This window comes from Periophthalmus magnuspinnatus, chromosome 15 (assembly GCF_009829125.3).
Source record: "Periophthalmus magnuspinnatus isolate fPerMag1 chromosome 15, fPerMag1.2.pri, whole genome shotgun sequence".
NCBI classification, from domain to species: Eukaryota; Metazoa; Chordata; class Actinopteri; order Gobiiformes; family Gobiidae; genus Periophthalmus; species Periophthalmus magnuspinnatus.
In genome coordinates this window covers 27,233,158-27,259,041 of record NC_047140.1, presented here as the reverse complement: position 1 = coordinate 27,259,041, position 25,884 = coordinate 27,233,158, and the positions used below count along the sequence as shown (strand labels likewise).

The following is a 25,884-nucleotide window of genomic DNA, read 5'->3' as shown; positions in this document are numbered from 1 at the left end:
GCTCTTAAACTGCTTCTAACTCAACATATATCTGAACGTTTTTTCTCACGTGGCTTTGAATGGTGTTTAATTTAGCTGCTAGTGACTTGGAGCATATGGCTGGTTGGATTGTGTTGGACCTTGTCAGGGGCCATCTATCACTCAGTGGAGTCCTGCTGCGCTCAGATTCAGAGCTCGGCACTCAGCCTCCAAAACGAGAAAACAAGAGCGCGCGCAGGGAAAAGACTGCGTTTAAAATAGAAGAAACTCAACTTTTTCTTGCGTCGTCAGATGGATGGAGGTGGAAATGCGAAAAACTGTATAAAAACATCTACTTTTATTTTGTTATTTGGCTATTTCAGTTTGCAGTAATGTCAAAGAAAGTGGATTTTGATTCCCCCGGCAGGCGCGGTCCTAAAGACAGAATGTGGGCATCTCTCCGGCTGCTTGTGACCTTTGACCCTTACATGAAAGAAACAGCTCCCGGGCGTTTGTTACAGCGGCTTAAAGATGATGTCAACCGGTGTGAAGTGTGTTATTACCTTCAGTCTACGTTTGGGCTTTTGCTTCCACTTAAATGCTGACGTTCATACTCCTACTTCGTCAACGCCAACATCGTTTTACAACCTGGTTAAAAAGAATCACAACATAAAAAAATATTAATACTAATCCATGTTAAATTGCTCTTTGCTCTACTTTTTCCTGAGCCCAACTGCAGATAGTGGTTTGGCACGACTTTCACATCAGCCACCTCCGAAAAAGTTTATGTGCTCATTATAAAGGACGCTTACTGTTCCATGTGACCCAGTGCGTTCTGTAAGTTTCTTTTGAGATAATGGCCCAAACTCTTCAGTAATTGGTGCTGTGTGGTTTTATTTGACATTTTATTAGATGTTAGCTGATGTATGGTTACAACAACATGACACAGTATTTTACGGGCTTTCATCACTTGCGTATAAAACAATTACTCTTTATTTTATTTATAATCTTTAATATATAATGTTTATTTATAAGATATACATTTAAAATCTTTTCAGTCGTTATTATAAACCTGTACATGATGGATTTGCTTGAAGAATAATTGAAAGACCAGATTCACTCTTAGCTCTTTTACTACAAAGATGGGAGGAGGATTTCGTCTTCGGAGCCCAGCGCTATGTTTTTGAAGGAATTTTATGAGTTCATAAGTGTATAATGAAATTTTCCTCGGTTAGAGCACTAAAGCGGTGTTGAATTGAATTTTCGGTGGTATTTTGGTTCCCTAAGGGAGAGTATGGGACTGCTCACAGTGGCTCAGGCAGGACCATTCCAAGTTTTCCCTGAGGTTTTGAGTCTGAATGGCAGGAGCTGACACCTCTAACCAGCTGCAGATGTCAGGCTGCCTGGTCCTGTGGCAGAGGATGGAGCCCGTGTGCCCTGTGCTAATAGTCTGACTGAGCCACTCAACGGCCTTCACCCGCGGCTCTCGTGATGTAAAACAGGGAATCGCACCAAGAGATGTGAGTTGTTAGCTGAGAGACTTTAAATTTGAATTCAGTTTAGTTCTGCAGGATCAGTACATCCGCTTTAAATATGTGTAAGTATCTGATATCAGTAGCGTTTGACAAAAGATAATCCAAATGTGTTATGTAACTATTATTTACCCTTCAACTATGAAACTGCATTAATACAAGTTCAAACATTATGATCTGGTCAACTGAAAATAGTTTTATTACATTTAATTCCAGCCCAACCAGGACATTCGCTGAACCAATATCCACCTCAGCTCAGTTTTACGTATCGATGTATCAGGGATATTTGCGTTGCCTGGTAACCACCATCTCCGCTGACTGATCACATAGTAAGCTGCTCTGACAGGAGTGAACACATAGGCCATGACTTGAACTTATTTGTGGTTCTAAGAATCACATGGCCCCAGGTCTCTAGATGCCCTTTACTTCCAAATAACTCACTAACTTGCATAAAAGCACATGGTTTTATTTTTAGTTGACATGTGTCATACAGCTGTGTGTTCACCAAAACGGTTATAAGATACTTTGCCTTTTCATCTTATAAAACAACTCATCTTATTCAGTCTATCCCTCAAACATAAAACATTTGTGAAACCCTCCAGATGTAGTGAAACCTCCACATGCTTTCTCTGCCATTGAACAAAACGGTAAATGCAGCAGCCCATCGATCCAGCTGTCACCTAGAGCCGTGTTCGTTTGGGAGAGAAGTCAAGTCTCTCGTGCTCAATATTACAATACAACATCTGAGTGTCACACAACGTAATTTGCTTGTACATAACTCAAATGTCAGCAACTCTCCAAATAAAGAAGAGGCACTTCATTTCTTTAGACATTTACAAGTATTTTTATCAGCTTGGACAGACGTGACAGCTGAGAGGAGAACACACTCAGAGGAACAGTTTGGAGACACCGTTTATATATGTAGGCTAACGCATTCAGGTTGGTGTAGATTAACATTTGAATCAGTAACTTTTATTCATATAATATCCATTGTTTATACTTTTATATTGTGCAGGTAAATGGCTGAAAATTCCATGAGAAAAGAGGCCGTTTAGTCTGAGATGATGTTTTGATCTGGCTCTGCTCATTGGGCCAGGGCTCAACTCTTGGTTCACTGTAACTTAACTAATACATGTGCATATGGTTTTTGAATAGAAGATGATTACTGCAATTACACTAATTATTGGAGTGTTGTGAAGCAGTCCGGGACACTGTGTTTGCTTTGCTGCCCAAACAGGGTTCTGGTCGACAAGACGCTCATCCATCACTCGAGGATCAAAGCTTTTAATATTAGAACTCCACATTGTTCAGTTTGGTCATGTTCGATCTTATGTTGTACACTCGAAACACCAATAGAATCAGTTCTTTTCAGATAAAGCTTAAACATATTGTCCTATCTTTAGAGCAGGTGTTACATAAGAAAAGCTGCAGCCATGGTTTTGCCAGACTCTTTGATGGTCCATAGGTTGTGTTGACTTGCTCATCCTTTCCTTTGTTTCACTCTGTCTTCTCCAAAGAGTCTTGTTTCTCTGCAATTATCCCGCCGTCCGAGCTCAGTCCCGGCACAGGTCAGCGGAGGTGTGTGAGGGGGCAGCTGTGCGGATCAGGGGTCAAACCTTTACAACCGTCTGCGCAAATGACTGTAATCTCTGGTGCTAATGGTCACGAGGCGCCTCTGCTTGAAAATCCTTACGTTTTGATTCCATAAATGTGTTTGTAGGTATCGTAGCTGTAGCAACAAACAGCAAAATAAAAAGACTTATCTCTGAGGAAACACACCTTGTTTCACATCAAGGTCATTAGTATTTAAAGAGCACACTTTTCCCATTAGCGAGTGATAGACAGAAAGTATTGCCAGACAGATGTTAAACCCCCCCCCCCACACGCAGTGACACATCCCACAGCCCCAGAGCGAGCCCGTGCCCTGGATGTACCACAGTGCAGCCGTGTGGACGTACTGTACATGGGAGCAGCGTGTGTTAACATACCACTCATCTTACTCACTCGGCCCTTCTGTCATGAGGCTCTGCAGAGGAAGAGGAAGGGCCACACAGTCACTTCACATTTACCGAGTGAGATAATCTGTACTTCTCGCTTTTCACACCCAAACACACACGTACTGTCCTTCATATCAAAGACAATTGGAAACAGGTGATCAACAATATCTCGCGTTCTGCAAAACTACAAAGTGTGTTGACCTGAATGGTTTGTGTGTGAAAGAAGAGGCCATGTTAAGATTTGTATGTGTAAACAAGGCGTTGTTATGGTCTATGCAACACGCTGGCGGTGAAGCTCAGAGTTGTACAATATTAAAACCACATTTCTCCTTCCTTCCAGCGCTAACTGGCAGTGTCAAGTTAGCATGGGATGTATGGCAGATACTTCATGTATTTAAGAGTGTTCAATGCTGAGGTTGTAACAGTACACCGCTCGATCTATAACTACAACGGGCCATCGCGTTCAGAGCTCTTTTACACATTTGTTTCCTTTAAAAATGTGAATTAGTAAAGGTAGTTCTGTGGGTGACCTTGTTTCAGCAGATGTATGAACAGTGCTGTGGCTGCAGTTTGTGCTATAGGAATGGTTGAACATAGTGTGTGTGTGTTCATAGATAAATGGAGCCTGGTGGACAGCTCAAACACTGACCTTTACAGGAACTATCTGCTTTGTACAGGTCCTCTCTCCCTCTCTCTGCTCTCTCTTTCTCTTTTTCTCTCTGTACTTCTAGATTCGCTTTGATCTGTCAGCGTTCCTGTGACGTAATTTAATTTGTCAAATGATAACTATTGTGTCAATTAGGTGAACTTTTGCCCTTTTGTATGATTGATATATAACGATTATAGAAGCATGTGCTGCCTGTGGCCAACCAGGAAGTAGTTTGTAAACTTTACTAAAATTGTAAGACGAGGGGAATCTGATTTTTATCTTAAACTGAAGATAATGAGAGCGCTGAGAAATTAGTAGTCAGAATTCCCATATTCACTTTAAAGGCGCTTTTGACTGATTCTTAAAAATGCAAACGTTAAATCAAAGTTATTCCCAACTTATGCAGTCATTCCTAGCGTCCTAATTATTCACCTTAATGAGTTTTTTACAACTTTCAGAGGCCATAGCGGAGTCGACGCTGCTGCCTTCGTCGTGATAGTAATGCTAACAATAACTAGCATGCTAACCACCACACTTCCTGATTCTCTGACAATAAAACACTTTATAATTAGATGCAGACAGAACGCACTGGACTTATTTTGACCTCAAGAGCTGCTAATACCATATATCTACATTTTGCTCAAATACATGGAAAGAAACCGGGTACCGGCCCTTTAAGGCGGCAGTGACTAAAAAGGCTTCTCCCACCTGTATTAATATGCGTTTGTCCGTTTCAAAGTGTTTACATGTATTGGCTGTGCATTCCGGAGGAGTGCTCTGGGTTTTGTGGGTGGTTCACTGTTTGCATGAGCCCAGTGTACGTGGACCTGTCTGTGTTTGAGTCAATATGCAGAGCTGTAGAAATGAGGCATAACGCTGACTGATGCTGCCGACTTCTCTGCTTCACACAACTGGCTTTTCTATCAGATAGACAGGCTGACAGTGTCCAGACCCCGCTCTTTCCGTTACACACAAGTGTGCAGGGTTACACAATACACACATTTGTAATCTTTGGGGATAGTTCTGATGTTTTCAACTCAACAGTCGGTTAGATGAAAGCAGTTTAGCTCCAAGCTGTTTTATGCTACAGAATGTTGTGAAAATGAAAACTGCATTCACTTTAAAAGTGACTTTTATTCAAGGCTAGGTACAGATTTTCATACTGTTTGGTACATGGTTAATACACACTGGAGTTTCAGATCAGCTTTGGGCTTTGGGCTGAGGTCACATTGGGTTGGGTTCAGTGCAGTGTGGAATGTCAGGAACAATATGTTGAAAGTACATTGTTTGAATAATGGAAGTGGTTAGATCCCAGAGTCGTGTATTTTCTAATACAGAAGTTCGGTCTGGTCACCAACTGTCCCCACGGCTTCATCTTTGTATGGCACAGAGAGGATGTTCAGTATCGACTGCAGGTGGGGATTGTCTGGAAGATTATTTTGACCATATTGGCTCCGCTGCACTCGTTCACACTAAAGAAATCTAAATTAAAGCAGTATATAGTATTTTTTATTAAGAGCATTGAAGAAGCTACAATGAAATATACAGTTTATTTTTTAGTATTTTATTTTTGTTTGTGATAAAATGTGATAAAATTGTACAAAATCCAAGAACATAGACATGGAAATATCACCTATATCACCCCTGTCATATAAACAGCAGTATAATCTCCAAAATACAGTTTATTTCTACCCAGTTTTGCCATATCGTTCAACTCTACTATCACTACTCATCTGGACCTGCACATAACACACTCACCAAAGTCTCTCTGTGCCACTGTGGGACTTTCAGACCCTCTACAAACAAAACCCTGTCCGAGACCATGACGCAGAAATCTTACATTGTATTTAAATGGATGATTTCATTTTATCAATTAACAGCAATATAATCTCATGTAGTCTTCATAGATTCACTGTTTAATGAACATTTCTTGGTCAGGGCTGTTTGTTGGGCACAACTGTGAAACTGTTGGTTGTTCTGGTTAAATCCAGAATCCATTTGATTTAATGGGCAGCAGCCTGATGTGAGCGTAGGCTGGTTATGACAGAGCCTCAGCAGGAGCTGCTCTGGAGTCACTTTCCTTCCGGCTCTGCACACACACCACTTATTACACACTGACACTGTTATGATAATAGTGATTTTATTTATTGCATAATTCTTGATTATAGTCAGATTTAAAAGGAGTACAGCACACTAAACTATTTAAAGTTTTGTCCTATAAAAGCTAAATGGACACCAGGGGCCAGATGCAACACACCGTCTTTGTGTTCTCTTTAGTTTCTCTGTGCCTTATACAAAACAAATGTTCCAGGAAGAATAAAAGCTTAAATGCAGAGTGAAAACACATTTGACCTTAGACGTTCACTCCATTATCTGATTTATTGACATACATTTGTTCTTAACACATCCATTTATTAAACACTGATGACCTGGTGCAATACGACTCAAACCGTGCACTGGCACAACTGCATTTCCAATGGGTTGGTCACATCATGAATCTTATATCAACCTTTACTTAACTGTCAAAAGTGATACGACGTGAACTTAAAGTATATCACACTTAAGTTGGCACTATCTTGTTCATCTGTTTTCCGTTGGCTCAAGGAAGTCCAGGTCAAAGGTCATGGTAATATTTATATTAACACAATGACTCTGAGGAGCTTAAATTTCAAAACAAGAGCCAGAGGCACCAGGAGCAGCCTGCAGTCACACATTTAACTTTAAACAAACACGTCTGGCACACTCACATGTGCCAACATTAAAGCTGGACTCTCATCTTTGGCCACTCAGCCTTAACAGGATGATGAAGAGGCCTGAGCTTTGATGAAGACTGCAGATGTAAACGAAGTGCATGGTCAGCTTCAGTCCTCTCCACAGGGGTGCATGATGGGAAAATCAGTCTGAGTTCTGTCTGAAAAGTCTGAATGTTGCTCAAGAATAACATTGTGTTGTTGTTTGTCCAGCTCAGTCCATGGAGCTCAGTGCTGCATACAGAGAACTTAGAGTACAGAGTATATTCAAAGTGTTCAGATTTTTTCTATATGCTCTGCTGTAGAAATAATAACAATATATTTGAAAAGTTACAGTTACAACTGCTTTGTGGGTTTCTCCCAGCCAGGTCTTTAGACAAACTGTACAACTTCGCTGACTGCGCCGGTTTGCACCTGGTCCTGGGGCTGAACGCACTGCACCGAAACCCAGACAACTCGTGGAACACGTCGTCCACACTGAGCCTCCTGAAGTACGGAGCTGGAAAGAAGTACAACATCTCCTGGGAGCTGGGCAACGGTGAGTACAGACGCCAAGCCCTGTTTTTAATATAACAGGCTCTTAAAGGCTGTGCTTAACTATACGTATTCAGACAATCCTGAGCCAGAACTGAAGCACCTGTGTCCTGAAGAATGTTAGTGCTTTGCCTACAATTTTCCACAATATGGCATTAAACTTATCTTGCATTTATCAATATATTCAGTGGGATTTTTTGGCCAAAAATACTCTGCATTCTTTTTGTGAATGGGGTTGCCTGTCCACAGATCTGACCTGTAATTTTGTTTGGTGGTGGTACCTGAATCCCTCCATGGACATAGAAACACTTAATGCCATACTTTGGAACATTCTAGGCAAAGCAATAACATCTTCTTGGAGACAAGCTGGTGGTAGATCCTTCAGTAGAAAAATGACATAGAAAACTTTTAATTTATCGACATTAAACTATTCAAATAATGGTTTGTGTAACGTATCATCATCCAGTGAGTTATGTAATGTACTTTAACATTCACTAAATATCGTGATAAACCAAATCATTCAGTCATTAGACTGAAGCCGTAGCAGCTTAAGACGAGGCCCGTCCTGAGATGAAAGGAGCTGCTTGTCGTCATGTCATCCTAACCACATGTGTCCTGAGCTGTGTCTGCACGCAGCCAACCAGCGTTTAGTGTTTTTATTTCAGCTGCCCTTTATGCTAACTACACATGTGCTCATGAAACAAACAGAACACTGTAAATCTGAATGTGAAGTAGCAGTAGCCTATTGTAACGTTAATTATCACCTTGAAAATCCATCAGTCTGTTTTGTGTGTGTGAACGAGGCTCTTGAACATTAAAATAACACAAATGTAGTGTTTCTTGACATTGATCCTAAAATGTAGTACACGGGGACACTCATAAATCATAAAACTGGACATTTTCTGGTACTAATACTTTGTTGGCAGAATATGTGAGGTGTGTACATAAGAAGTAGTGAAAATCCAGTGGATATCTGCTTAAGTGAAAACCTATATCCCCCTTGTGAGTTTTGCTTTGGACAGCGTTACAAGGCCACCCTGCACGCTCGCTCCATTCCCCCGACATTGACTCCATCTGTCTGCATTACTGACAATTGCTCAATTATACCTTATTCTGCCGCCCGTCGGACTTTCTCTGAGCAGAGTACAGCCATATTACTCAACGTTTATCAGCCCTTGCATCTATTCATTGTGTTGTTCTTTTTCTAGAGCCAAATGCCTATCGCAGCATGGTGGGGCGTGCGGTCAACAGCACCCAGTGGGCACAGGACTACGCCAAGCTCAGGACCCTCCTCCAGTCTGTGCGATACTACAACAAAGCGCATCTATACGGCCCCAACGTGGGAAGACCGCGCAAGAACGCTCTCCTTATGTTGGATGGGTGAGTCCGCGGCTATAGCTCTAATTAGACAGTGTTCCGCGCCTTGTTGGGCTTCCCTGCTGGAAAAAAAGGGAAGGTATTGGAAAGTATGCTGAGGTAGCGTGGGACTTTAAGCGGTACTGTATAGTATATGCACACACTCCTAATGGATTCGTTGTTTACGGACTTCGACACTCAGCCTAAGCTCCAGCTATATCGCGTCAGGCTAAATAAAGTGTCACCTGATGGATAACGTGGAGGCACAATGTCCCACCTGCTCGCTCCACAGCTCGGTCTAACACAACTTCACACTCCCTTCTCTTTGCAGATCGCGTACATAATCACATAACCTAAATAATCTAACATCTAAAAACAAGTCTGTAAAAGCTGTTTAAGTTTGTCGTGCATACTCTGCGCTAGGTGACGTATTTGAGCTTCGTAACAGCTTCAAATATGTTGCACTTAAGCATTAATTCGATGCTCAACATGAACAAAAAATGTGTACGCAGCAATTTACAGTGTTATAACATCGATTTTGTCATTTAAGTTGTTTTTAATTAATTCAAATGGTGTCTTTGTTAAGATGTAGATCATGTATTGTGCGATTACAAGTAGTATTTTTGGGTAGAGAGTCCTCAAATACTCAAAGTCATAAACATAAAACCAGCTCTGTAAAAGGAGGTTTGAAGTTTTAACAGTGTTTTTCAGCATCAGGAGGGATTTGGCCTTGACCTACAAAGTTTCACCAGACTTTTTCTTGGGGCATTTTTTGGTGTTGAAACAATTTGAAAGAAATAATTTGAAATTCAAATACATTTTAGATGAGCCAGTTGGCCTAAAGTTGCCTCAGATTAGGCCTGTCACTGTAATTACTACATCGACTTATTGTTCGATTTATGTTCGATGGAGCAGTTATTTTTGAGGGTCAGTATTTATAGTGGTACTTTCTCTTTGTACTAGTGTGGTCTTTTTGTTATTTTCTTTTACACTACGATGCGATTTGAGTTGTAGAGGGTTGAATAAATAACTTCTTTGACTTATTATAGATACTAACTAAGTATTTGAGCCTTATGTGTTTTTTGTTGTGTTTTTAACCATAATACAAATTTATAATAGTTTTTTTGCAGGATAATTCTACTTAAAGGTGCACTATGCAACTTTTTGAGGGAGGGTACGCTTGTTGGCATGTTCTTGTTGTCATGGACATCACACTCCTCTGCCTAGAATATTCCCCAATATGGCATTAAAGTTAACTGTTCTGCATTTATTCAATTACAGCTGTTTTCATTACTCAGAAATAGCTTAAAAACATGCAGATCTGACCTGTAACTTGGCCTGGTGGTGTCATTTGCTTGTCTCCATGGAGATAGATAAGTTTAATCCTGTACTGTGGAACATTTCAGGCAAAGCAATAACATATCCATGGATACAGGCAAGTGGCGTACTCTCGTCTAGAAAGTTATATAATGGATCTTTAAATGTTTCCTATCTGTGGCATAAATTAGTTTCAATATTATTGTTTATTGTCTAGAATGTTCCCCAATATGGCATTAAAGTTAAATATTTTGTATTTGTTCAATTACAGGTGTTTTCATAGCTCATAAATACCTTGAAAAACATGTGTTCTTATGTGAGCAGGGTCGCCTCTCTGCAGATCTGACCTGTAACTTGGTCTGGTGGTGTCATTTACTTGTTTCCATGGAGATAGATGAGTTTAATCCTGTACTGTGGAACATTTCAGGCAAAGTAATAACATGTTCATGGATACAAGCAAGTGGCGTAGTTACATAATGCATCTTTAAAGTTTTTTTTTTAATATATCTGTGGCATAAATTAGTTTCAGTATTATCGCTTATCATCTAGAAAGTTCCCCAATATGGCATTAAAGTTAAATATTTTGCATTTGTTCAATTAAAAGTGTTTTCATTGCTCAGAAATACTTTGAAAAACATGTGTTCTAATGTGAGCTGGGTCACCTCTCTGCAGATCTGACCTGTAACTTGGCCTGGTGGTGTTTTTTGCTTGTCTCCATGGCGATAGATGAGTTTAATCTTGTACTGCAGAACATTTCAGGCAAAGCAATAACATGTCCATGGATATAAGCAAGTGGCGTAGTTACATAATGCACCTTTAAAGTTTTTTTTTTTTTAATATATATCTGTGGCATAAATGAGTCAATATTATCGTTTATCATCTAGAATGTTCCCAAATATGTCATTAAATTTAAATATTTTGCATTTGTTCAATTAAAAGTGTTTTCATTGCTCAGAAATACTTTGAAAAACATGTGTTCTTACTGTGAGCAGGGTCACCTCTCTGCAGATCTGACCTGTTTTTCGCTTATCTCCATGGAGACAGATGAGTTTAATCCTGTACTGCGGAAAATTCAGGCACAGCAATAACATGTCCGTGGATGTAAGCAAGTGGCGTAGTTACATAATGCATTTTTAGAGGTTTGTGTATCAGTGACATAAATGAGTTTCATCGTTTATCGTCTATATTTTCTTCAGCAGAATATCGTACTTGAAAACGTGTTATTGTGTACAGCTCAGATGACACAGTTTGTGGTGGAAACTCTTCCTAAACCGCACTGTGATGAGTTCTTCCTGCTCTGTGAACCTGAGCTGCTCACATCAATGGAACCATTAAACCCCGCTCTCCACCACATCCCTATAAGTACTCGAAATGCGCTCATAAATAAAGGTGCAAGTGTACAACAGTTTATACGGATGAGTGTCTGATGTTGAAGACAAGCGGTAGGTCGCAGTGTCACTTTTAAAGCCTGCGTGATTTGGTTGTGTTTGACATGGTTACGAGCCACAACTACTCCGCTGCTCTCAGGAAATAAGATGGATGGGAAACGGAGCCACTCGTGAGTCCAAATATGAGCCTTAAACAGACTAAACAAGCCACTGCGGTGAAAGTGGTGTCCTGAAGTTTAGAGTCACAGATTAGGGCATGAGTGGCACTGTGCTGAAGCCAAATATGGAGAGATGGAGCGATAGAGAGGCAGGTGGAACATGGAGAAGAGAAGATATACAGATGCAACAGCTCAGCGGCACCGTCGATGGTTCTAGTTTGTCGTGTACACAATGAGTCCATTAAAAGGTATACTGTGTTCCCACATTTTTACAGGCATTTACGGGAGCTGCTTTGTAGTTGCTGTTTAAATAATTAAAAGCAAACTTTAAACACTGCGGTCGGAGCTTAGAGACTTGGAGACAATTAAAAGTGCATTTTGCAATCCCTGGTTCTTCTTTGTGTCTGATAGCTTTATGCAACCCAGTGTACTTTCCCAAGAAGCCAGAAGTTACAAAACCTTCACCAGTTCTTTTTGTAGAATGTAATGTGTGTGTAAGGGTTATTATGAAAATTTTGACACCTGTTTTGTATTCCTAGGTTTGTGAAAAATGCGGGCGCTGTCGTAGATGCGGTTACGTGGCAACAGTAGGTATTTTACCCTTTTTATTCTATTATTTATTTTCTGCAGGTTGGCATAGCGATTGTTACCGGGCACTTATGCTTTGGCAGATGTGTTAATAGCCCAAACCGAGCAGCAGCTGAAACGGTGTCGAAACACTCGCCATGTGTCCGACACTCATATTATAGGAATGCACACAAACCCTTTATCTGTGCAGACACATAAAAATGCCATTTCAGTCACTCCCAGTTAAGGCCAAGCCCAAGTCTGGGAGGAGAGTGACTGATTGGCCATTAAGGTGAAGGTCAGGTCTAATTAGGAGAAATTAGAAGAAACGGAAGGAGGAAGGCTTGTCAGTAAGGCTTAGCAAAACACCACCCACACTGTTAAAACCAAACCATATGCGCCGGCTCATTTTCCTTGTCAATTAGGCAGTTTTACATTAGTGCTCCAGATTCCAGTCTTACCAGGCTGCGTGACAGTAACGGCGACCTCTACAAAGAAGCCAAACTAATAAAAACAGGGACCACTCATTAACACTTGTACTGCTCTGGTTAGTCCTTTCCTTTGAGGTAAGTGAGAAGGCTTCATTTGAGATTCACAGTCACACTAGTCACGAATACTTGTTTTTATGGGCCAGAACGCTCTCGCTACTGCAAAAGCTGCACATCTGTACAAACAAAAGAGGATTGTTGCTCACCTTCTAGGATATAAAAATCACAACAAATGCAGGTCGAAACCGCATGAGTCGAAAGTTAAATATAGGAGATTTGTAAAGATTTTTGGATTTTAGTATTTTTTGAGCTCTAAAATTGCAGTATGTTTGGTATTCTGCGTGACATTGCTCATTCTCCTTTCAACTTGTAAATATTTGTCTCTCTTGTGTAGGTTATTAATAAAAAGTAAACGCCAAAGCTAAATCTGTCAACTGGACAATATTAATAAAAGTAAAAGTCTGTTTGTTTTGATTGGTCCCGGTTAACACTGAGAGTAAAATCCACAAAGAAATCGATGCACAATGTGTTTAAATAGTTGCAGATTAAACCCAGTGCAGATGCTTCCTATAGCTTCAATTAAGATGGACAGCTTATTGGTGTTAAGGTTAATGATTTCCAGATGAATCAGTGGAAATATGAGGCAAAACACTAAATGAGACAAATTTGCCGCTGCACAGCTCTTTGGTGCTGGAGACGCCTCGAGACACAAACTTGTGAAGCCTAATTGCTGAAGCTGTTGGCTGTTAGTGGTGTGAACTGCTCAGTGAACCAATGTGAAAACACTTGTTTTGCCAAATAATCGTATTAATTCTACATTAAGTCGTGATGAAAGCTTTACTTTCATCACTTGTGCTTGTAAATGTTTTCACTTTCAACCTCAGCAATATGAGCGCATACACGGTGCAAAAGTGCATGTGTCTTCACTGTTAAATAGGTTACTTAAGTGTTTTATTTGCCAATGGAAGAATTGCCCTGAACTAAGAATCACAGAGTTTGCATTATGCTCAGGGTACCATATATTACCTCCATATGTAACAGCGTGACACCTTTCTTTGCTAATTCTTAATGTTTTGTCAGTTGTTTACAGGTGGAATGTTTTTCACTACAGCTTTAGTAAACAAATATCAGTAGTAGAGATCAATCAATATGGGTTTTTTTGACCGATTTTTAGTGATTGTTTAGAATCCAGAGCAACCGATGGCCCATGAACTTTTCCGGGCCGACATGTTGAGCCGATTTTGATTATTTTCCCCAAATTATGTCATTTAAATTTACTACTTTAAACTCCTCCCAGCCCTTTTTTTAACCACAAACCTACAAGAGAGCTGTGTGGTCATGTTTTACACAGCTGTCTCTTTGTATTAAAGTGTTAATATAAAGCTTTGTTTGTATTTTCTAGGCAACAGATTGACCAAAGCAAAATATCGGCCTATGCTGGAGGTTTAAGCTGATAGTCGATGCAGTAAACAGTCCAAATATTGACCGGATATATCGCCCAGCCAATATATCTCTAATCAATAGAAGAACGCTCAATTTGACTTAAAAACAAAAACAATTAAAAAAAACATTTCCCATCTCAGAATTACCATCGACTTCATAACGTCATCCCCACCGGCGTCTACACCTTTTATCTGTTAACGTCAGACTCACACAAAGTTCTGTTGGTGCGCATCTGGGAACAAGACAGTCATAAAAAATGATATAAAACACTTGATTTCATGTGCTTGTACTTTATCAAATACATTTACACCTGAAAGAAATTCTGAGCAGGACACCATGAAAAACCTTAAGCCTTAAGCCACAGGGTTTGACGGCAATGTTTAACTGTCTCTTTCAAATAAACAAATAAATGTGATGCGCAGTATTCGAGTGATGTAAACAGCAGCACAGATGCCAGGCTGTGTGCCCTCAGTATCACGTCATTGACTATATAAATAAAGAAATAAAGACTTCTTACAGCACTGTTTTTGCATCTGTCAGTATAAATGTAACTAAATGTAACCAAGTGTAAAGTAAAACTATTTTTTTATCTTGTTAATTAACAATTTCTGGATTTATTACTTATTCAAGTTACAAATATTGCATATAAATTTGCATAGATATGAAAAAATGGCTGTGTAACTGTATCTCCTGAAAAACAGGTATTTTAAGACAGTCATATCTTTTAATTTACCTTGTCACGGGCCACATAAAATGACATGGCGGGCCACATTTGGCTCACGGGCCTTGAGTTTGACATATGTGCTGTAGTCCACTATTCTTGGTCAATTAGACATGATCCCATGCAGCAATTACGCAACTAAAATGGAGTTTTGGCATGACGCTACTATTGTATCTCTATAATCTGACCTTGTATCTGACCCAAACATGGAAGTTTACGCAATTTATAACTATTCATACAGAAAAGTACTAACAAACTATGTGTTTATATGGAGAAAAATGAATAAAAAGGCCAGTTTCTCCTAAAATTCCACCTCTCTATTGGTCACATTTTTATATAGCAGCTTTCCACCTTCATCGTTTATGTCAAGAGCGGGATTCAAACTGCCAACCTTCAGATCAGTGGACAAACGCTCTACAACTAAGTCTTTCGCCCCATCTATGCCTCCTCCTTTCTGCTGAGCTGTCAACTAATAAAACTTTTGGTCGATAAATTGATTCATTGATTAAGTGACCAAAGGTGTGTTCTGGACCTATGGAAACAACAGACTTACCAGAGGTTATCTCCAGAACATATAAAGAACCCGGTAACCAAACGTATGCAAATGACAAACACCATGAATTCACTAATCTCTAGGATGTAACATTAATTATTAACTGTGAATAGAACAGGGAAATGTACAGTCTTACAAGTTAAAAGAAGCTGAAAGAGGTGCATTTACTCTCTGCAAAATAATACGATTGTGTAACGTGCATTTTTCTTTCAGTTATTTCATGGATGGCAGGGTGAAAAAAGTGGAGGACTTCTTAAAAACCAGACTGATGGACACACTCACAGATCAGATCAATAAAGTCATAAAGGTAAGTCGTTTCAATAGTGAACTGGACATTTGTGTTACGTGTAAATAAAACATGATTTAAACAGACCTGAGAAGTAAGGTCAGTCTAACTGTGTTGAAGAGGACATAATTTAACCCAGCTCTACATTTGCATCGGCGCTGTGTTTGCCAAGTTATGAGATCTTGGATGATACTGCCACATGTGTGTGTGAGTCCGCAGGGCAAGGAGGATGTATTTTTAATATTGTCCTCTGTGGCATGGTGGCTGCTTTTCAATGCCAGACCAGTGCCAAAAGTGCTGCAGGGACAACCATTCTCTGGAACAAAACCCAGTCTATTCAGTTAAAATCATAGACGAGGCACGTTTATTTGTATAGCAAGACATACACAAAGTAATTTAAAGTGCTTTACGGGATAAGAACGACTTTAAAATCACAATACAGCAAATTGAAACATAAATAATCATCATAAAATTAACGTTAAAAGAGAAGAGTGCAGAATAAAAAGATTTCAGTCATATGCACAGCTAAACAGAACCGTTTTGGAGCCTGTCTCACATCTTCAGGGAGAATGTTCCAGGTTTTTGCTGCATAAAACTCAAACTCTGATTCCCCATGTTTAGTCCTGACTCTGCTATATTCACCCAAAGTTTATCTGTCTGTTTTTCCCTTCACATCTTGTTTATATGTTTAATACATGGACTAATAATGACTGAAGTTTGCTCATGCTGCAGGTGGTGGCGACACACACCACAGGTAAAAAGGTGTGGCTGGGTGGACTGGGCCCTGCCTGGACGGGAGGCATCAATAACCTTTCTCAAACATATGCAGCGGGGTTTCTGTAAGTACTTTCACTTTCACAAAACTGTTCTTTATCAGCTACACTGTGCTTTGTTCATGCAGGGTTAATAGATGATTAGTAGGTAGTTGAATGTATGTTTAACAGTGGAGGATGAGGTAAAAGTACAGAAACAGAGGTAAAAAGTGAGCTAAAGTATCACATGCCTGTTTAAAAATGTACTTTAAGAGCAAAAAGTAATAGTATTTCACACAAGTGTTATTCATTTCTTTTAGTGTTAGGTGTAGTGATATTGATTTAAAAAAGAGACATGTTTTGGTCAACAGTAACAAGACAAATCAATTTCTTAATGCTTCTTATGAATTTTGCGTGTTTATTTTTGTTCGCTCAAAGGCAAAGCTTGAACTTGAAAATTTTTGTCAGGATGTTGCCACGGAGATGGGAAAAATAGCCACTCAATTCATATGAAAAGTACTTTTTATTTCTCCATACAGTTAAAAAATGTAGTGGAGTAGAAAGTACAGCAACTGCTCTCAAATGTAGTGAAAAGTAAAAAATATCCACTGTAAAATGTACTTAAGTAAAGTACAGATACCTAAAAATTCTTCTTAAGTACAGCAGTTTACTACGTCTACTTCATTACCTTCCACCACTGATTTTAATAGGTGGTTAATAGACAGTTTGTTGTATGTTTCACAGATGGATTAACACTCTCGGTGTGGCTGCTGTTCAGGGGATTGACGTCGTCCTGCGTCACTCTTTCTTTGATTATGGATACACACATCTGGTGGATCAGAATTTCAATCCTTTACCTGTGAGTTCAACATAATACATATATATTTTATGACTGCACTGCAAAGTTCTGTTACCACAATATCCAAACCCACCAACAGTTAGAACGTATTTGTTTTATGTTGTGTGAATGAACTTAAATGGAGTTTGTACAAAACCCTCCCAAACCTTCATGTTCTTCTCTGGACCGTCCAGTACCAGGTTTAGTCCTGGTACCATGATGGCACCTCTAACTCTTTCCCGTGGGAGCTATTAGGTAAGATGAAAGGCATTTAGTAGTGCTGAGTGGTTAGACGTGGGGGCGACATGCTATGTAACCTTAGCCCTTTGTCAGGAGCTGTCCCAGGACACTGTGAGAGCCCCACACCTCTGTGCAGGACAGTTGCCTGGTGACAGAGTGCAACATGAGACGCAAGTAGATCAATGTGTTCATGAAAAGTGATCAAAAAAATAAAATACTACAATAGGCCACAAGTCAAAACAATTTAAAATCAACTTTGAACAGAAAATATGTAATTCAGGGAATATGAACCGTTACATGAGGCTCATGTCTTTGGGACTTTAGAAGTGTGAAGGAGAAATAAAACACAGCCCTGCTTCATAAACAAGATTTATTAAGCTCATAAAAGTTTTGAATAAACTGAAGGCTGAAGATGTTGCTCTTATACCAAATCAGGAAACGTGCCGGTCTACGGGGCACGCCGCTTTGCTGATCGTAATTCAATAAGAATATTCATAAAGCATTCCTCTGCTTCCTTCTTTGTACCTCAAACCTATTAACAATTGACATTGCTTCATTTTTCCCCTGTCTCTGTATTTTTTCTGGGAATGACAGTCCCCCGCCAGGATCACAATGCTTTTAACATGGCTGGATGTCTGAGGGCTGCAGGAGCCTACCTGCTGAGAGAATTCACTGCAGGGCCAACCTGTCCTCTGTGAGCAGGATTTATGACCTGGCCCCTTCCCAGGACCACTGCTCCGTTTGGAGATGTCTAATCCAGGCCTTTGAATTACCCAGTCTTTACGTGTTCATATCCCTCCCTCTATTTTAATGTGGAATTATCGAGATTCACTTATGGTTTAGTTTGTTGCCAAAGTGCTCTTTTGCATTTGTAAAAACACTTGTGCGTCTAATAGCCTGTAATGGTTACAAACTACAGATGTGATCATTTTCCTATAATCTAATTTAACATACGGACCTTGTTTCCTTGTAAATTTTAATGAAAACAAATTGTCATTCTGTAAGTTTATGGTGCTGTTTTCCAGGATATGATAATGGCCTAATTTAATTGAAACGTGAAAATAAATCCAATTTAATTAGAAGATGCCAGGGCACTAAAATTAAATCTCTCATTTACTCGAAACGCTAAAGGCCAAAACCGTTATTTCTAAGCCCTTAATTGTGCCTATAGACAAAGTGATGTAATTCTTATATATATAATGCTTTAAAAACGTTTCTCTTTAGAGACCAGTAGGTGCACTATAGACGGAGAAGTGTGGACAGCATCAAACTGACTGGAGGCCAGTACCTGTGTTTTGTTTGATTAAATATGTCATAATCAATGATTACAGCTTTGGCCATATATCATCCATCCATGGCTCTGCCTGTGGCCAACACTACAGTTCCATACTGTGCTCTGCTTCTTCGATGCCTTTGCAGCAAATTAAGTTAAAGCCTGCTTGGAAAAAGAAGCCCTTAAATGTTGCCATATGCAGGATTGCATGGGAACTTCCTGAGGAACACATGTTGTTCTGGGTTTGGTGAGAGGTGTTGAGGCTGTGTAGTCTGTAGAGGGAGACGCCGTGTGCCTGACCACTCAGTAATGATAACAAAAAGCAGCATTGCACCAGAAAACATCATATTTTATAGCAAACATCATATTAAATTTTACCATTGGTCAGCCCTTGTTAAATCTAACCTGACAATTTGACAGCTCAATGTTAAGCCCTTACACATATTGAATTTTGACTCAAGGAGGAAATAACACATAATCCTTAGTCTTGTAACTTCTGTTGGCAGCCATTTTTAAGTGTGTCTACAGGAATCGTGCTTAATTGTAGCTTCATAAGGCTTGTGCTTCTTGCAGGATTACTGGGTATCACTGATCTTCAAGCGCCTGGTCGGTCCCAAGGTGTTAGCTGTGCGAGTGGCGGGTTTACAGCGGAAGCCTCAGCCGGGGAGGGTCATCCGAGACAAACTCCGAATCTACGCCCACTGCACCAGCTTCTCCAAGTATGTCCCGCTCTTCACGCAAAATGTTGATCTTATTCTAGCTCCCTGTGAGCCTGATGAAGCACACATCCTCTTAACCTTTGCAGCGCTGCTTGTGAATGTCCTTGAAAGTTTAGATAGAAAACAGACGGCCTTGTTTTTCCGTTTTTTTTTTTTTCCTGTGTCCTTTTGGTGAGCACCTGAGGCTTGACTGTCTGCTTGGAAAGAACTAAATCTTCCCATAAATAAGCTTACCACAGACACCCGCTCATTCACAGCTCAGAGCCTATAAAACTTAACGGGTATCACTTATCAGGTGTGTGGGGCCAGCCTGCTGAAAGGTGTTCTGGGCCTTTATGCCTTGTTGGATTGGCTGGAGGGGTACAGGGGAGCGAGGGGGGAGGACAATAACGCGGTCTGTCCCGAGAGGAGATGAAGAGTGCCATCATGGACCTGTTCAAGGTTATCGTTTAACCTGGGCCCATGGCTGTCAGCACTGGGCTAGACTTACGACCTTCTACCCAGACAGGAATCAATTACAGATCTCTTAGGACGAAGTAGATGGTTCAGAGGTAGAGAGAAAACGCTTAACACAGGCTTGAGGATCTGATACTAGTTCTGTTATACCGACGAGTTGTATTAGATATGGGTCTGGATGTGCCTGATGGGTGCGGTGTTGGGTGAAACATATGCAGACACAGGGAGAATACGTAAACTCCATAAATAAAAACTTGTCCGGTCATGAAATCAATCCCAGGACGTTCTTACTATGAGGCTTGAGTGCTAATCGCTCTGTCACCTTCAACCACAGCTCATTCATCTTACTATATAACTATGTATCTACTGTAAGTACTTTTAAATTGCCTTCAGTATCTTGCCTCGATGTGGTTTCCAGAGCTATGTCATAAGTGGACGCTCCATTGCAGCGTAATTGGTTTGAAAGTAGTGTGTTTGGCGGGCTCTATATAATCCTATAAATATGCTCAGGCTGTCCGTTGTTTGAAAAGCTTTTACTGATTACAGATATTTGACTTTCTCTGCCCTTTTACCCCTTTTAGTGGTTTGGATTACATTTTTCTCCCCTCTCAAGCAATTCCCAAACATCAAACAGCAACAACATATGTTTATATTTCTGGTTTTGGTCGTCTGTAGGAAACTCATCTTTTAAAAGTCTTGAAAGGTCATTATCTCTTCCTCCATCTGACCATGTGATGTTTTACTGCACGATTCCGTCCACACGTTTTGTTTCTCAAAACAAAGGTTCAACTTAAAGATGAAACTCATCAACTTCCATATTGCTCCTTTTAAAATTATTAAATATCAGAAATCCCGGATGTTTTAGCAAATTCTTCAGTCACTCTGCCCATAAAAGCAAGGATTAACATCTTAGCATCAGGCAACTTGACTTTGGAGATGAGAAGTTGTGTTGGTGCAAAGTGTGCAGAGTGGACATGTGTTATTCAGAGCAGCTGTGTTGTCTTTGTGCTCATATCTGGGACTTTATTAGATTAATCGTGTTTGTCTTATCTGCCGCACGGAGTTATTTACTTTGAGCTGGGATCCCTGTATCGGGTCGGTCAGTGTGCTCAGCTCTCAGGGAGTGTAACTCAAGAAGCGTTGTCAGCCACATTCACACCCTTCATCTGACCCAGCTTTTAATTTAGACAGCTGGGGAGGGAAAACAACTGCTATTTTGTGTTTCTAATATTAAAGTGTAGTTATGTTGAATATGCGGGCCTAATAATAGAACATATTTTTATATTCTTAGTGGATTTTTATGTACATATGTGAGTCACTTTTGTTTTACAGGAGTTACAGTGTTTATACATTTTCCATTATGACAGGTACCCGACAATTCATAACTAAAAGTGACTTAACAATTACGATCTGATAGTTAGGACAAATCGGACCGTTGGTGTACGGGGACCGCCTCCACAAATCTCCCCGTTTTACTGAGCTTGATCCTTTTGTTAAGTGATAAAAATATCAAAGGCACTCTTCTCTTTGTAGTCATTTTTAATTATGAGGAATTTTATCCCACTTGGCATCATAATATACGGCAGCCCCCGACAACAGATGTGAGCTGCAGACATTTGGTTTCTGGCCCTAGGTTTTCCTTTAGAATTTAAATACGTAATGTAATAATGCTTATCATTTCTGTCCATAATTTCCAGTCATAACTACGCCAGGGGATCCATAACTATCTACATCATCAACCTGCACCGCTCACGGAAGAAAATTAAACTAGCAGGAACTCTACGCAACAAGACAGTGCACCAGTACCTGCTCCAGCCCCATGGCACAGAGGGGCTCAGGGCCAAGTAAGTACAGCTCTTTACATCACAGCAGGATCGCATTCTTTAAACGAGAGTTCAAGTCTGATCAAAGAAAATATCCAGTTTCATAATAAATAATAAATAGAGGAAAGTTTCAGGACACATGTTAAAAGGTTAGACAGACCCATGAGTTTGTTTTATTTTTGTTATTTTACTTCAAATGTTTTCATGTCCATTATATTATGAATTATAGCCATAATATTTGAGTTATTTTGAGTGTAATATCCATTAAAATGAAAGCATCCCCTCTCTGTGCTCTTTAAGCTCTGTCTGTTATTCTGTCTCAGGGCTAAGCCCCAGATCCTGCACTAACAGTCTAATGACTGAGGCCCATGTGTGTGAGAGTTACACAGTCCTCACACAGAGCTAATAGAGCTGCAGCTGATCCTTCCATAACAGTGAACTGACGAGGATGTTTGAGGTGTGACAACAGGTTTGGGAGGCACTTATTAGGAGTGTGAGCTAACATGCTCACATGTGAGCTAACCATGGGCCTTTTTCAGGCCTTAACTGCTTTCCTTTACTGCAGCGCTGCATGGAGAACGTAGCAACACCAGATGTCTATAAATGTGAGGGACTTTATAATGCCAGTCTAGAGTCCTGCTCCTTGTTTGTTTAGAACTTTGAGAATTTCTTACCCAGTAAACTATCAGACCATTTTACGTTTATCTTCACATGAAGCATTCGGCAAATTTTAATTTGTGAACTTTACAATGAATCAAAAATACTGCTTACTACACATCTGTTTACTTTACCGTTTCATCAGCATTTAATATTCATGTAATATTACATGACTGAAATCTAAGTTAGAAATAGTTCAAATCAGATCTTATGTAATGTCATTTTTAATCATAAAAATATCATTAAACAATTCTGTTTAATATCATTGTTCACATTGTTTAGTTTCAATAAAATGATTCATATTGATATTAGCAGGATCTTTTGTCCTTTGTTGAAAAATGGAGCATGAGTCTGGAATAAAGGTGAAATGAACTGATAGAAAACTATTAATACTTAAAGTGTGAGATGCAAAATTAAAAATGTTCACCATTAATGTTTGTTTTTGATCTGAACAAATTAAAATATTGTATATTGTATATATCTATATAATTCTGTATTATAGCTATAAACTTCCTCCCAAACAATCTTCATATGAAAGTAGATCAAGCAGTGAACATGTGAGCATGGGATGTTATAACTCTATAGCTCCCCCTCCTGCACAAGTTATGCATTAGGTTTTATGGTGTGACAAAATCCAGAAAAGTTTTTTTTTTTTTTTTTCTTTAACCCATAATAATGTTTGTGTTTCTGGTCTTGTGGGGCAGATATGTTCAGTTAAACGGGGAGAAGTTGGCGATGCAGGACAATGAGACTTTCCCTGAGCTGAAGCCAAAGACTCTGAGGGCTGGACGGACTATAACTATGCCGCCGATGACCATCGGCTTTTACGTCATCCGAAACATGAATGCGTACGCCTGCAGGAGATAACATTTACTGCTTTTCATCTTCATCCAGACACTCATAAACTCTGAGTATGTCATCAGCTGTTCCAGGCCTGTTGGTCATACTCATTCACAAGATACAACCAAGCTTTTTTTTTACAAACTGCTGCACTGAAGGTTTTGAGAAATTCTTACTCTGTCTCTGACTTAGCTTATTTTGTAAAATGTGATTCAGTTATAGCTGTAGGTCAAGAATGTTTGTTTTATGATGAAGATTTAACAAAGGGAAAACTACGACCAAGCCGCTTACACAAGCTTCTGACTTTTTTTTTTTTTTTTTTTCAAAAAAGGAAATACATGGAAATACATGTTTGCTAAATGCTATGTGGTTTGTGTGTGTATGTGGGGGTGTGTGTGCGTGTGTGTGCATACATGCATGTGTGTGTGCGTGTGTGCGCGTGTATGCATGTGTGTGTGTCTGTGTGCATATGTCTGTATCAACAAAACTACTGAAGTGTGTAAAAGTGTGACGTTCCACTGAAAATTTTTATATATATATATTATTTTTACTAGCCATATCAAAGAAGTTTTCTATTGAAGCTATATTTGTATGTAATGTCCTTGCATTCTTAAGAGAAGCTGACAAAACAATGGCATAACATAGTAAATTATATACATTATATACCATATTATAGTCACACCTTCAGTAATTAGATTTACAAGCCCACTTCAGTTAATTAAAATACTAATAGCAGAAATGATTATTATTTCACTAATTCAGTTAAAAAATATGTACCTAGATTAGGATTGTATCTAAATTCATTTAAAAACTGAAAAACAAAAATACTAGATATTATAGTACCAGTATCATACTTTGCTGCTATGTGTTATATTGTAGTGATTTTGTACAGGTGTTTGTTAAAGACAGATATTGAGAAGATTTACTGCTTATATTTTTGTTAACATACACTTATTTATATGGTTAATATGATCTGTTTATAAGCTTAATGGTTGTTCAAAAGTATATTATAGTAATGCTTTATATCTTTTTTAAATGAGCAGATGTGATCAAAGTCCATCCAGATTTATTATTATCAACAGAAAACTTATGGGGCCACTTGAACTTTCTGCTTTTTGTTGTAACAGTGTATTTAATTTTCATTTGCCAAAGTAGATAGGTTTACTGCCTTTGTGTTTCCTGTGTTTATATGGAGATGTTGTTCATATTTCGTTATAAAGTATTTTGTATGTAAAGTTTGATAATATTATTTTTGTACAAAAGTTTACATTGATAATAAAGTTTGAACACCACACTGTGTCATATATTTTAGCCAAGCTTTATGGATTAGCCATTAGCCAGCTAGCAAAGCACGTTTTCAAATTTCTTATGTTAATTCAACTCGGTGTATTTTACCATGAGCGAGGGCCGCAAGATTAATCAAAATCAAATCGAAATCACAATTTGTATGGACACACTTAGCTCATTTTCTCCTGAAAAATACAAAATATCATTTGTCATTTTGCATAAAAACGGCTAATCCTGTAGTTTAGTTCTGTAACTGTTTACCCTGTAGTTTAGCTAATCCTGTAGTTTAGGTCTGTAACTGCTAATCTTGTAGTTTAGCTAACCCTGTACTTTAGATCGCTAATGGGTAACCCTGTACTTTAGATCTGTAACTGCTAACCCTATACTTTAGCTAACTCTGTAGTTTAGATTTGTAACCGCTAACCCTGTACTTTAGATCTGTAACTGCTAACACTGTAGTTTAGCTAACCCTGTAGTTTAGATCTGTAACTGCTAATCTTGTAGTTTAGCTAACCCTGTACTTTAGATCACTAATGGGTAACCCTGTACTTTAGATCTGTAACTGCTAACCCTGTAGTTTAGATTGGTAACGGCTAACCCTGTACTTTAGATCTGTAACTGCTAATCTTGTAGTTTAGCTAACCCTGTAGTTTAGATTGGTAACGGCTAACCCTGTAGTTTAGATCTGTAACTTCTAACCCAGTAATTAAGCTAACGCTGTAGTTTAGATATGTAACTACCTAACCATGTAGTTTAGCTAAGCCTGTAGTTTAGATTTGCAACTGCTAACGCTGTTGTTTAGCTAACCCTGTAGTTTAGATCTGTACAAACATGTTATTCTTGTATTAGTTCTGTCACTTCATATCTTATTTATCTTTATTTTTTCAATTTTGTCAACAGAATCCTGCTAATAAAACATCACAATCACAATGTTTGTCAGAAAAAACAAAAAATACCCCAAAAAATCCCAATTCATTCAGCCTTATCTCAGAATTTTAAAGAAACTTGGCTGGGTTGTTGCAATGTGAAGGTTGTCTCATTAGGGCAGCTGCTGATGAAAAACATGAATCCAGGAAGTTCAAAAGCTACAAACACCAGCTTTAGCTCCACATTTGAGCCTTCTGTGGTTGACTCTGACCAGAACGGGATCAACATTGGAAAGATGTTACACAAAAATAGAATAGTATAGCAAATTTAAGTAAAACTCACCAAAATGCAACAAGGTGAATCAGATCAGAATCATTTTGGCCGACACCACAGCCTACTGGATCACTTACTGCTCCTTGTGTTGTTGTTAAATCC

At 39.2% G+C, this 25,884-nt stretch overlaps 1 protein-coding gene across 1 annotated transcript in view; it reads left to right on the top strand.

Annotated features, from left to right (window-relative positions):
* hpse2 (heparanase 2) overlaps window positions 1-24,516 on the top strand; it is a 34,528-nt gene extending 10,012 nt beyond the window's left edge. The window contains exons 4-12 of the mRNA XM_033979787.2: window positions 7,251-7,424; window positions 8,629-8,800; window positions 12,179-12,226; window positions 15,625-15,718; window positions 16,430-16,536; window positions 17,194-17,308; window positions 19,374-19,519; window positions 21,673-21,819; window positions 23,160-24,516. Of these exons, the coding sequence (XP_033835678.1) occupies window positions 7,251-7,424; window positions 8,629-8,800; window positions 12,179-12,226; window positions 15,625-15,718; window positions 16,430-16,536; window positions 17,194-17,308; window positions 19,374-19,519; window positions 21,673-21,819; window positions 23,160-23,322 (1,166 nt within the window). The 3' untranslated portion in view covers window positions 23,323-24,516. The remainder of the gene's footprint in view (window positions 1-7,250; window positions 7,425-8,628; window positions 8,801-12,178; window positions 12,227-15,624; window positions 15,719-16,429; window positions 16,537-17,193; window positions 17,309-19,373; window positions 19,520-21,672; window positions 21,820-23,159) is intronic.
* The last annotated feature ends 1,368 nt before the right edge of the window (window positions 24,517-25,884 follow it).